A 13,822-nucleotide genomic window follows, 5' to 3' on the forward strand; every position below is an offset into this window, starting at 1 on the left:
GTGGACACAACCGAGTGACTAAGCACAGTACAGCCTTTCATGGGAGCATGAAAAAGCAAATGGGAAATTGGGGTTCTTGGGCCATCTGACCTAGTGTTCTGCTTGTGACACCAGGAGTCATTTTTATGGGAAAACAGAATAGTATCTATGTCAAAGACTATAATCTTGTTTTGAGATATACTTACCTAAAAAATGCTGATGACGTTTATAATTTTCTGCAATTTTATCAGCATAAATTGCTGAGATTGTCCTCTGACAGTACATTAATGACTTTTGAACTTTGCTGTGTTTGTGGTCCTAGGCTGGTTCATTCTGGCTCTGGGTGTCGCTCACCCTCCCTTGGATCTGACCTGACATTCGCCACCAGGACAGGCTCTCGGCAGGGCATCGAGATGCATCTCTTCAGGGTGGAGACACATCGGGATCTGTCCACCTGGACCCGAATACTCGTTCAGGGCTGCCATGCAGCTGCTGAGTTGATCAAGGAAGTCTCTCTAGGTATAGATCCTGGCATTTCATTTCTAACAGTAATTAAATGGAACTATCATTCTTTATTTTAAAGTAAAAATCATTATCCTGTGTGCCAGACTTAAAAATGTTCTGAAATAAGACACCTGAAGGTGATCATGATGGAAAGAAACTCAGTTTCTCTATTTCAGTAGCAAAGTTTTTGTAAGTTTTTTATGTGACTCTGAACACATTCACAACAGTTTCTGTACAACATAACATGGCAGTTTTACTCTTCATTATTTAAATATTTAATAATGTGAGGACTCATTTACTAAATACTGGGTGTGTTGACCCTCTTGTTAAGACTTGGAACATGGATAGACACCCTTAAAAGTGCGACCATCTGGAAGAGCTTCTATCTGTAGAAAAGTGAAGAATCTGGAATTGGGGTTTCTGTTGCAAAGTTGCAAGAGGTGTGCCCAGTAAGTACTGAAATGAGCATCTAAAGGAAGTCACCCTGGTGGTCTCTTTCCATTGTTGGAGCGCCCTCTTGTGGCTTGTCTGTATGAATTTGAAGGGATGGGTTCGTATGTGTCTGTGTATATGGTTGAACGTGAACGTGAAGTCGCTCAGTTGTGTCCGACTTTTTGCGACCCCATGGACTGTAGCCTACCAGGCTCCTCTGTCCATGGGATTTTCCAGGCAATAGTACTGGAGTGGATTGCCATTTCCTTCTCCAAGGGATCTTCCCAACCCAGGGATCAAACCCGGGTCTCCCGCATTGTAGACAGACGCTATGTATAGATATTTCCAGATTGCTTTTCATTTTAACGAGAACACAGAGTTGTCAAAATTAAGACACAATTACAGTTTCTAATATGGTTTTAATTACTTTGAACATCTTGCCTGGAAGTTGGTTTAGTTTTGTTCCTGTTTTCTTAAATTTTGTTTCCTAAACCTAGTTTTACAGGATTTATGTAAAAAGAGAAAATGTTTGAGAGCAGAAAGTCTTGTGATTTATCTTCCTTTCCGTTGCTTTTGGAAAGTGAGGGGTCTCTATGGCTTTAGAACTGCATGAGCAGCATTTCCATGGGCCATCTTCTAACAGTGACACCAGACAGCTTTTTCAGTGTTGTAACAATTCTTCAGCTGTTTAGGACGTGCTCTGTATTTTCCTTACAACCACAACGATGGTTCAAGCGATGACACCAATGACTAGATCCCGCCTTGGATTTTGACCAAAGTCACCACACCGCACTGTCTTTCTCACTTGCTGTCTCCCACCCGTTGTGATTGGTCACTACATTAAGGACTCTGGGGCTCTGGTTTTTGTCTTGGCCACAGAATGTGATTTCTGGGATGGAGAAGTCTTCAGTTGGACAGGCTGGATGCCCTGTGTCCTTGTGTGGAGTCCCAGGGGTCTGGTACTGGCACATAGGGTCACCATATCTTCAAGTATCTGGAGAGATACGCTTCCCAAAACAGAGTACAATGTGGCTTTTGAACATTTTTTAGTTTTGTGTTGTTCCTTTGGTGTCTGTAAACTTCGTATTACAGGAAAGCAAAATCTATTCAGTCTTTGGCTCACAATTGTTTAAATACAAATGGCTTGAATAGAGAGAAAATAAGGACCACCTCGTTCCTTATATTTTTAAATGGACAAAAGAAACTTGTTTTTTGGTAATTTAGAATTTTTTTGTTCTCATTCACAGCTCTACTTCAATATTTTACCTTGGTAATACTTTTCATTTCCACAGTTCAAGTCAATTGATATACTTATTAATCACTTATTCTGTATTTAGAGCTTTCCAGACATACTAAACTGGCTGAAAGCAAATCACTCTGCAAGAACCAGGATTTCTTTAAAATGTGCGTGTGTGCATGTCCTCATGCGTGGTGCAGGCGCTTAGTCTGTTACACCTTTAATAGGATGTGTGTGCTTGGTGTGCACATACACATGTATGCACAGACATAAATAAGCCGGCATGTCCTTCAGAGGCATGTTACCACTTTCTTCTGTTAAATTGTTGGCTCCTTTTCTGAAGTAATTAATATTCAGAGTTCATTGTGCAAAACTCTCCTCTGTGAGTTATTCCTTTTCCTTATTTCTTGAACATGCCAGCTGCCTTGACTGCATGTTTTTCATGTCCAGTGAGAGGATACGTTGGTCTGAGTATGAGGACTTGCTTGTTTGGGAACCATTCTTCCTGCTCACAGCATTCTTCCTCTCTCGGCTCTGGCCCTTTGAGTGATGATGAACTCGGCTCTCAGAGGACTGTGTTAATTCCTATGGGGCATAGGGCCTCTCACCAGTAGCCCCTGTACTAACAATAAAACAGCTTAAATGTTGGTGAAACTTGGACTTCACCAGTCTTGACAGGAGACATTTGCCAGTCTTGATGATCAGTTCTTTTGGTCCCATCAATTCAGACGTATCTTTTCGAATTTTATCTTTGGTAGGACTGACAGCGTGACTTCCCAACTACCAACCATGTTACTGCCCCTGAAAGGTGTCTCTGCCTTTTCTCATTTGGCTGTTCCTCCTTGTGCACTCGAAACCTTCTTCCTACTCCTCACTGCCTGTCAGGTTTGACCACATTTTTGGGCCTTTCTCAAGTCCCATTCCTCCAGGAAACCATTCCTCAACTTGGGCCTTATTGAGTTTGGTATTTAGTCCTATTCTATACCCTTTACCTTAAGCAGTTAGGGATTTCACGTCTACGCCTGTCACTTATGAGGTCTTGAGAGCAGAGACCATGCCTCTTACTTCTCCAGCACCACACACAGCCTCCTGTCCACACAGTGTTCATTTGATACTCACTGAATTGAACTGAATCAGATCAGATGTCAAGTAAAGTTATGGTAATTTCTTCCTCATCGCAATCAAGATGTTGACTTGAGTGACCAAAACAGAATTCACATCAGGACATTCCAAATAGCTTAGGTATCACATATTCTCAGAAAGCTTCTTTTCCCTTTTCCTTTGTTTGAAGTCAGAAGAAGCCTTTGTCACTCTCGTAACTGAAGTAGAAACTTCATCAGTGATGTCTGTTGCTTGTCTTCAATAGGCTGCACATTAAATGGCCAAGAGGTGAAACTCACCATCCACTATGAAAGTGGGTTCACTATCTCCAGGGAAAATGGAGGCTCCAGTAGCATCTTATACCGCTACCCCTTCGAAAGGCTGAAAATGTCTGCTGATGATGGCATCAGAAATCTGTATCTGGATTTTGGTGGTCCTGAAGGAGAACTGGTAAGCATGTTTCTGAAAAACATGTTTATTCTAATAGGTATTCTCTTTCTTATCATTTCTTACCTCTTGTTATAGAAAATTATGGACTTACCATCTAATATTCCATTTGAAGCCAAGGAAATTCTTCTTCACGTTTCAAAGATGCATGGGTTTGGCTTTGGGGTTTTGTTTTGTGTTTTCCCCACATTAGGGAATCATTGCCTTTTTAAAGTTTTGTTTGAATATCAGCAAGAAAAATTAGATAACCTTATAAGAAACAGGCTTTTGTCAAATGTAAGATATAAAATACTAAACCTGGCACACTTTAATAAATGAGTTCTGTCCATTGCTGTTATCAGCAATTTGTTGGGATAAGAATTAAAAGTAATAGTGACTTAGTTGCTATAGAAATTCTGCTGGTCAGAAAAAAAAATGCAAATATATGTCCATACACCCATCATCTGTTTTGAATTCCTTGTCCTTTAAAGGAAATACCCACAGGAATTCTTGAGTCCCCTTGGAGAACAAGAGAAGTGTGTCGAGGGTACTTCAAAAACCAGAAATTATGATAAAGGACTCAAAAAGTCATGCCTCTATGTCTTATGGTATTGAGCCAGTAGTTCAAGTTTTATCTTATATATGAAATCTTACGTCTATTGATATAGTCACAACAGGTATAAATTTGGAAAACAGAATCTTGAAGTTTTAGAACTAACAGAGATCTTAGGAATAATATAGTTCAAACTCCAAAGGAGAAAACTGTGACTAGTAATCTTTTAAATGATGAACCTTTAGGAAACTATGGATAGCCATGGACTTCAAAAGCCTGTTGAAGCCTGTTCATCGGATGTCAGCTGTCCAAATTAGAGGCCTGAGCTTAGGAAGGTATAGCTAGCCCTCCCAACTAGCTTCAAGATTTGCCATTCCCACCACAAACTGATAAGGGGTGTCAAAAATCTTAATAGATGATCACACTTCAGCTGCATTCACTGATTCCCTGTGGGAAATATACTTACAGTTACTGGTTTCCATATAGGATATTCCTCTTTTCTTTACCTCTTCTACTTTTAAGTTCTTCCTACCTGGCATGGTGGAAGCTAGTACACCACTAATAGTGTCCTAATTGTGGATGTGAACTCTCAGGCTAGTGTTTAATTATGCCATGGGATAGCCTTACTTCTGAGTATATTTCCATTTGCAGCTCTAATTGCCCAAGTGTGGCCATAAATCTGGCACATCCTTTACCCAAGTTCTTTTTAAAAAGTAGAACACAAAAAAGTAGTTTCCCTGGTGATCCAATGGTTAAGAATCCACCTTGCAATGCAAGGGACACAGGTTCAATTCCTGGTCCAGGAAGATCCCACATGCCAGGGACCAGCTAAGCCTGTGTGCCACAATTACTGAGCCAGCACTCTAGAGCCTGCGAGCTATGACTGCTGAAGCCCAAGCTCTCTTTCGCCCAAGCTCTCTTTCGCCCAAGCTCTCTTTCGCCCATGCTCTGCAATAAGAGAAGCCCCCGAAATGAGAAGCCCAAGCACCACAAGGATGGGTAGCCCCCATTCGCCACAACCAGAGAAAGTTTTCCTTCTCCAAGAAGCAAAGACCCAGCACAAGCAAAAAATTAATGAATAAATCTTTTTTTTTAAAGTAGAATATCGTGTTCAAATTTGTTTACTTTGCACGTTTGTGTATTAAAGCATCTCTATATAGTAGTGATAATTAATGTCCTTTCTCCACAGACCATGGACCTGCACTCCTGTCCGAAGCCGATTGTATTTGTGTTGCACACATTCTTGTCGGCCAAAGTCACTCGCATGGGACTGCTTGTATGAGCAGCAAAAAAAAAAAAAATCAGTTAAAGAGCCTTGAATGTCATAAGAAGTATTTACACCTCAAAAAAAAAAAAAAAAAGCACAAAAAGAAAGCTCTTTGCTCTCTCCTCCAGCACAGTGCCTTGACAAGGACCTGCAAATCACTGCTGAAATGTAACCGTGTTTAAAGAAGAGCTTGCCTTTTACAAGCTACCTTGGCCAGAAATTCTAGGACTCTAATAAGCTCCAAAATGAATCTGTTAATTTATTGTCTAGTCTCCTAATGTGGTTTCTAAGTAATTAGGTTTATTTCCCTTGCTAAGAAGGGTGGCTCATTCTTTTTCATTTTGAGCGTAATCAAACATCTAAGTTTTCTCCTCCTCCTCCTTCCAGTAGAATTTGTTTCAGGCTTAACCCTGACCACTTACTTAGAACAACCATCCCTTCACAGGTGCTAGTTTGCAGCAGCCTGGGCTTCTTGGTCACTCTGTGTAGGTTAGACATTTGGTTGGAATTTACTGTCCTTATTTACTCCTCCTACCCTTGGAAGTCCTTGAATTGCATCACCAAAGGGTTCTTCACATGTCCTGGCTCTCCCTGTATCCCACCTGACCATCACATCCCGCCACATCACTGGCTTTGTCACACCTAAGTGCTCACTTTAGGACTTAGAACTTAGGAGATTTGATTTGCCTTGCTTTCCACTCCCTTTCTAGTAGTGACCAACTTGAAGAGCAAGTTGGTAACCACTGCTCTGAAAGCAAAGTTTTGCTTGTTTTAGGATTTTCTGATTTTTCTCTTTGGTAGGAGCCAGGGGATGAGATTTCTTTTAAAAGAAAATCCTCATTTTAGCTGAAGCCATTTTTTATTGCTGACCAGATGTGCCTTTGGTGAGGGTTAATGGAGCTTTATTAGTCACTGTTTGAATAACTGGATATCACTGCCATTCCAGGGAAGTCATCTATTCTAATTTTGAGGAACAGTCTTTGAGGTGGGTTTCCTTAGTGTGGTATCTTTTCCTGGTAGATCTTTTGAAGCAAGATAAATCCTGTAGAGCCAGCTTGTTTTAAAGAGTACACATCAGTGAAGCCAGCACACCTTCCGCGCAAACATCGTGTCACGTCGCTTTGGGCTGTGTGAGCCCAGGCAGGATCCAAGCCCAGGCTCTCTCCCTCTGGGGCAGCAGAGTGGCATCCGTCAGCACTGCTCACTCATTGCTGGCTCAGTGACGCCTCCTGCAGTGGGCAGGGCAACGAGATCATGGAACAGCTACCTGGGCTTCGCTCAGCATCACCAGATGTGTCATCGGAAGACCACAGCAGCAGCGAAGGTGCTGGTTCTGCGGTACTGGAGAATCGCATTCAGCTTCTTTTTCCTAATTATGAAGGAGGTATATATCTGAAACCATTTACAACAGTATAATAGCTATATAAAATGTCAAGGTTAGTACAGTCCCCAGATCCAAAAGAAAAGATAACATTGACTTGGCTGTCCTCTGTGCTCTCTTTGGAAGGGTCTAGGAATAGTTCTCATTTACTAGAGTCATCAGGAATGCCATAGAGGATGTATGTACTATGGAGGGTGTTGGAGGATAGCAATCCAAAGATAAGAAAGAAAGAAAAAAAAACACCCACAGATGTACTATTTGCAAAGAGCTATTTGGTTTGAGTGCAGACAAACCTATAGACAGGAGGACATAGAGCAGACCAATGAGCAGAGACGGTTCAAATTAGACTTTGTAAACTCATTGTCTTCCCCCGCCCCATAAGTCAGTTCTTCTCCCAACTCCAGTCCCCAAAATGTTCTACTTAAAACTGGAAATTAAAATTTAGGCTAGAATATAACTTTTAAGAGCTTTTATTATGTTTTGAAATTTCATAAATCTAAGTTTGGTTCCATCTGGGATATGTTGCAAGTCAGAGAAGAAAGAAAATATCTTGAAGATCCAGCTAAGATTTCCAGAAGCAGAATGTCAACACACAATACCCTCAGATAAGTGAGCTTAGACGCTTTTTGCAGTGAGAGTATTATTAATCTGAGAAGTTGAACAATACAGTCATAGACTTCGCAGCAAAGCCATTTGGTGAGGTTTTCTGTGTTAGTATGAAAGGCTAATAAGACACTGAGAATTTTTTCTGGGGGAACTTCTGAGCCACACTGCTCATTCCTTATATGAAAAAGATCTATTAAAGAGGTGTGATTTAAATGTGGGCAGGAGAGGTAAGGCATTGTGTGCATTTCGGCTCATTTGCTCAAGCTTTAACTGTCACAGCACCAAGATCCCTAGGGTTTCTTAACATCTTTTGAGTCTTGATGCGAAATGAAAGTGTATGGGGGGTTTCCTTTGACCACAAGCACCCACACGAGCAAGAGCCCTTCAGCTGCTTGTTTAACAAATGTCAGCAGCTTTCCAATCATGGGTAACCAGGTTGTTCTTCAAGTAAGTATGTTTGTGGGACTCTCATACCACAAATGAAGTGCTTTTTATCAATGAGACAGCCTTGGTAAATAGGTATTTTGTATCAAGATGCCAAAATGTGGCAAATTATCTTCAAATAGTAACTGCAGATGGGCAGTTTTGATATTTCACCTCTTTTCTAGAACAGCTGGCTTTTCATTTCTCTTTCATTTTGAACTAGGAAGACTGTTGAGGATGTGGTGGGCTTCCCTGTGGCAAGTGGAAGGGAGCCGCAGAGTAGCATCCCTCATTCTGATGGACCTGTCCTGTGTCCTCGGGACCCACCTGAGGGTGTAGACGTCTTCTCCACATTCCACACAGATGCCTACAAGCAGCCAGCTGGGGTGTGAGCTTTCCTCCTCCTCATTCTCTAAAACTTCTCCCCTCCCTCTCCAAAAATGAAAGGAAGAAAAGGCTCAATTATACTTTTTCTGGAAAATGTGAGTCCTTTCCTCAAGTCTTCAAACAAACCTTACCTGGAAATTAGTATCTGATTTTTTATATGAAGAAATACTTTAATGTATGTTTATACAGTATTTATTAGGTAGTCATAACTGTAAACTCACCTACCTAGAAAAGTTTCAGATTAAATATTGGGACATGTACAGGAATAAAAAATATTACTTTGAAGGTCATTTGCCTATTTTAAAGCCATGTTTTAGCACCTTTTAGGCTAGGCGAAGTCTGATAGTGCCTGTTCCTGTCATCTGTACTCAAAGTTATTGAAAATTATTGCATGCAGGCGAGATCAAAGTGTTTATTTCCTATATTTTTATAAGTGGAAAAATCTCTTTGACCAACAAATAATTAAAGTTGTTACTGATTATTCTCTTAATTTATCATCCTAACAGAATGGTAACAAAGCTTTTTTCAGCTGATTACATGCACTTAGCTAATAAACCAAAATTTACTCTTTAAAAAAAATTTAAGCTGTGTGGAATCTGGACAAGACTACATTTCACTGTAAATGGTTTTGATGGACAAAAGTGTGTTCACTTTTGAGAAAAAGTTATAATGGATTGTTTTTAATTTTGAGAGAACCTCCAGTCTTCTTGTTTAATTTATATCCATATTTTTAAATTCAAATTGTAAGCTGCTATGCAAAATCTATTAAAAGCCCTACCTACTTAAAAAGTTATAAACATTTTTGAAGTTTTCAGGGAAGACCTGTAGACTTAAGCACTTTCTCTGCTTTTTTTTTTTTTTTCTTATATCTTAGACACGCTGAATTATGTTATTATTTTCACTGGTTATAAGCTATTGATTGTACATAATATTTAAACCATCCAAATATCCAGCATACATTTCCATGTCACTGCCATCCACTATTGATGCCGTGAATGAAATGGCTGGTTAGAAAGCCAAAGGTCATTTTTTCCCCCCCAATATCCAATGAAGAAGTAAAATGCTAGATCTCTTTTGTCTCAAAGCATACTGAGATCTGCATATCTGTGTAAGGAAGAGAGACTGACTTGGGATTCTGCTTAAACTTTAAGTTGTATTTGATTATAGTCATATTCATTTGTTTTACCGATGTCTATCAGATATATTACATGCCAAGTGGTACTACATCCTATTGGAAATATCTTTCATTTAAATATGAATTCTTATCATGGCTTTTTTCCCTCCATTAGATCAAAGTAGAGGAATCTGCCATTTTCTACCATTCTATGTCCCTACTTTAATTGCTTGGTGGTCTAGAATTATTTTTTTATGCATACTGTCTTTAAAAACTGACAGCAGCAGTCCTCCCACCCCTGCCCACCTTTTTAAGCTATATGTTTCACTGTGCTGGGCATGGAGACACTCATTAAATGTGTGATGACAGACAATTCTAAAATAATTATGCTGTATATCAGGATTATGTGTTTTTGAGCAATATAGCTACTTCTATGGTAAATGATATTAAGTGAAATTTATTTTACACTAGTAATAGACTACATAGGTGGTTGATTTGAAACCCTTTCCCTAAAGCACACACACACACACAAACATACTTCTAGCAGATCAGTAATTTCCAGTTAAGGTACAATTAACAGACACATAGAACACATCTGTCTCTTCAACACTAGCTAAACTGCCAACTGGAAGAATGGTTGCTATGTATTAACTTTAAAAAGTATCTTAACAAGATTTCTTCTTTTATCAACTTGAGCTGAATTTCTTGTCACCTTTGTTCTTACTTTCCACTTTAGCTGACTGAACCAAAGCTTATTCTGGTTTTAAAAGTAAATCTGCCCTTGATATAATGCACAAATATGCCATTTATTGCTTGCTCTCCAATGAACATTTGATTGTATTCAACAAAAGTCTATCATATGACCTGTAATCTTTGAATTGCCACAAAATAGATTGGTTGAAACTAAAAAGATGTAACAGAGAAATGATACTTCATTTTATTGTAAAATTAGGTATTCTGGTATATTTCTAACTTCTGAGTCCTGGAAGTACTTTGCTCAGTTTAATAATAATCTTAGCTCCATGCCATTGACACAAATGCAAAATTTTTTGAGTCTGTCTTTATCCTAGTCCCATATAGACCCTTGGAGCCTGATTATCACCTCTTCTAAGGTGACAGAAGTCCCTAATGGATAGACAAAAGGTTCTTTGGGGCCCTAGAGAAATTTTTGAAATGACAAATCTAGTTAATTATATATTAATTCATGGATTCTTTCATCTAATAAGCATTTATTCATGTGCAGTTCTTCACAGGCACTCTAAAGGGTCCGAATGAAAATTCCTGCCCTCAAGCAACACCTCATCCATTTTTTCTCAGTCATACCATGCCATCTATTTATCAGTCAGAGGTTAAGTCATTAACCACCCCATATTTTTACCAAAGTAAACCTCCAGTTCTGCTCACCTGGCAAACTGGAAAGTGTTTAAAAGGATGCTCAGTCATTGGTCCACGCCAGCATGAAAGAACTCCAAGCACATTTAAGAAGGTTGGTCTTTTCATCATGCATCTTTTTTTTTTTTTTTTTTTTTACTTAATGCAAAATCAGACTTAAGTTTGGGAAGGAGAATAGTGTAGAATATTCTTAGTAAGGCAAATCACAACTAAAAGTAAGCTCTATTGCCCTAAGTGGATCAATGAGAAAGTCTTTTTAAAGAAATACTTACCTATCAACAGAAGAGATCAAGGTATATTTTATCTACTCCCCTTTGTAGATTCTGCTGATCCAATCATTTCCACACTTACAGCCTTTAAACATCTCATTTGCTCAAACTCCTTACATGTGGTAGATAGGCTGTTGCTTCATCTGAGAAATCAAAATAATGAAGATATTTAAAACTTAGCAAAATTTCACTTAATCTAGAACACTTGGGCATTCAAACTCAGTAAAAAGGGCACCTTACAAGAATAAGGGAGGTAGCATGAGTTTTTCCATTTTTTCCTTCAATGTCAGTCCCTTTCTATCCAGGCTGCTTCCCATCCATCACTAGAGGCAGCCTTTCGGCCACAGCCTTTGTCATGCCCAGAAAGGCGCTGAAATGTTAGTGACTGGAACGGCATAGGGAACACAGTCTCCTGGGCTCCTTCTCCACGCTTTTCAGTGTCCTGTAGTTGTGCACAGAATTTAGGTCATCCCTATAATGTCTTGGTCTTCACTTTGTACCACCCCCTTTGACAATCAGGTGCTAATGATTCTGTTGGAACCAGCATGTATTGTGTGAATGTCTGTTCTGCCTAGGTTGGAAGAAGTTCTTTCCATCTATCTCAGTCCTGTTCAGGTGGGTGTCAGTTACATTTTCTCACCTCTTATTTTGTGAATTAATAGAATTTAGAGGAAAAGAAGTGATTTAAACTACAAGTTTGGGGTTTGGCACAGTCATCAATCTTGATGACACTCTTCATACTTTAAACCAAATCTTCTCTATCATAAGAACCAATTTCTGATTGTTTTTCTCTAGTTTGGACTCCAGTGTTATGTTTTAAAGTCTGGGTAACACTGTAACACTGATGGGTTCAGTGTGATAAGACTTGGGTACCCAAAGAATCTGTTTCCTTTGTGGTATCAGACCCAAGGTCTTTTAGAAACTAATGTGGCAAAACACCACCTATAAAGGCCTGTTTTGGCTGATCTGTGCAAACTCTGATTATACTCTTTTGTATGTATTCTGTCCCGCACAACTCTCGTTTTTTTAAGTATTAAGACCTAGAAAGCTAAGATAACACTTCTACAAGGAGTTAAAAGTATGTGATATTCTGGTTTTTCCTTCCTTTTGGAATCCTGCATTTCAACAAGACTTCTTTTTAAGTATTGTTTAAAATTTAGGTCTCAAGTCTTCTGGCATTACCAGACTACCAAATCAAAACCCATGGTGTAAAACAGGGCAGTATTTTTGTTCTTAATAATGAAAAAGCTTTATGTGTACTCTGTAAGTATAATGCATAGACAACACTTTCCCTTGAGTTGCACATCAACATAGAGCATTGTACATTACAATGAAGTTTGTAACTTAAGGGTATTATATATATAAATACATATATACCTTTGTAACCTTTATACTGTAAATAAAAGAATTGCTTTTAGACTTGTTTTTTCACTTTTTAATATTAAAATAGTTTCAAACTTACAGGAAAGTTTTAAGAACAGTACAAAGGGGCTTCCCTGGTGGCTCAGTGATAAAGAATCCACCTGCTAATGCAGGAGACACAGGTTCGATCCCTGACCCGGGAAGATCCCACATGCCAGGGCAACACAACTACTGATCATGTGCTCTTGAGCCCATGAGCCGGAATTACTGAGCCCATGCACCACAACAACTGAAGCCCATGTGCCTAGAGCCTTGTTCTGCAACGAGAGAAGCCACTGCAATGAGAAGCCTGCACACCACAACATGAGAAAGCCCAAGTGCAGCAATGAAGTCCCAGTGCAGCCAAAAATAAGTAAATCTTTAAAAAAAAAAAATACAAATAACTGCATCCCCATCACCCAAATTTCCTGATTGTTAACATTTTGCCACATTTGTTGCATTACCCTGTCCTCTTTTTCTGACATGATGCCCATCACCCTTAAATTCTCTAGTGTGTACTTTGCAAACACAGGGACACTCTCCTGTACTGCCACCCTACAGCCCTCCCAATCAGGAAGTGAACTTTGCTTCAGCACTGCCACCCATCTACAGACCCCATTTAATGGTGCCAGTCTTCCCAACAATGAATGTCTCCATTTCCTTCCTGGCACAGGATCCTATCCCGTATCACATGTGTTTGGTTGTCACATCTTAGCCTCTTCTGATGCCATTTTTAAACAGATTTAGGGCAACTCCAAACTCTTAAAAACTTAGTTTTTGTTTTAGTTCTACCACTGACCATCTGTGTGATGGGAACTTAGTCACTGGATCAATCTGAGCTTTATCATACATTCAGTTGCACAGAGCAAAGTGAGGTGAGAGTTTCTCAGGAATCTTGCTAGGAGCTCAGTGCTCTATTTATTTTGGTATCAATCACTTTATGTGATATCTCAGCATAATTTTGCCCTGGCCCTACCTCTCCAAAATGTTACAAACCTAAACCTTGTTTTTATTCCTCCTCCCCACACGGTTCTTGCTGTCAACCAAGAAGCTCCTTAACAAATTGCTCAGAACCCATTCCTTGCATGAGCCAGTCTGATTTTATGAAGTTGTATGGGCTAAGCAGAGTTGACTTACTGGTCCAAGCTTGGGTTTACAACAAATGTCACATTCTCAGCGTAATCAGAACCCAATATAGTAAAGTGCTGTGTGAGAAAGAACAAATTATGCAGCCACTGTAGAGGACAGTGTGAAGGTTCCTTAAAAAAAATTATAGATTTACCATATGATCCAGCAATCCCACTCCTGGGCATATATCCAGAAAAGATGAAAACTGTAATTTGAAAAGAT

General features: G+C 39.4%; 1 protein-coding gene and 1 long non-coding RNA gene across 2 annotated transcripts in view; one reads left to right on the top strand and one right to left on the bottom strand.

Annotated features, from left to right (window-relative positions):
* SNTB2 (syntrophin beta 2) overlaps positions 1 to 5,574 on the top strand; it is a 63,973-nt gene extending 58,399 nt beyond the window's left edge. Inside the window, 3 exon segments of the mRNA NM_001105466.1 lie at positions 302 to 498; positions 3,519 to 3,703; positions 5,422 to 5,574. Of these exon segments, the coding sequence (NP_001098936.1) occupies positions 302 to 498; positions 3,519 to 3,703; positions 5,422 to 5,514 (475 nt within the window). The 3' untranslated portion in view covers positions 5,515 to 5,574.
* A 1,174-nt stretch (positions 5,575 to 6,748) lies between these two features.
* On the bottom strand, positions 6,749 to 13,719 carry LOC112442296 (uncharacterized). The gene is made up of 2 exons (XR_003030363.2): positions 11,075 to 13,719; positions 6,749 to 6,868 (listed from the first exon to the last, which is right to left on the bottom strand). It is a non-coding gene; the product is annotated as an uncharacterized lncRNA (long non-coding RNA).
* Between the last annotated feature and the right edge of the window lie 103 nt (positions 13,720 to 13,822).

The sequence above is a fragment of the Bos taurus genome, chromosome 18, assembly GCF_002263795.3.
Source record: "Bos taurus isolate L1 Dominette 01449 registration number 42190680 breed Hereford chromosome 18, ARS-UCD2.0, whole genome shotgun sequence".
NCBI lineage: Eukaryota > Metazoa > Chordata > Mammalia > Artiodactyla > Bovidae > Bos > Bos taurus.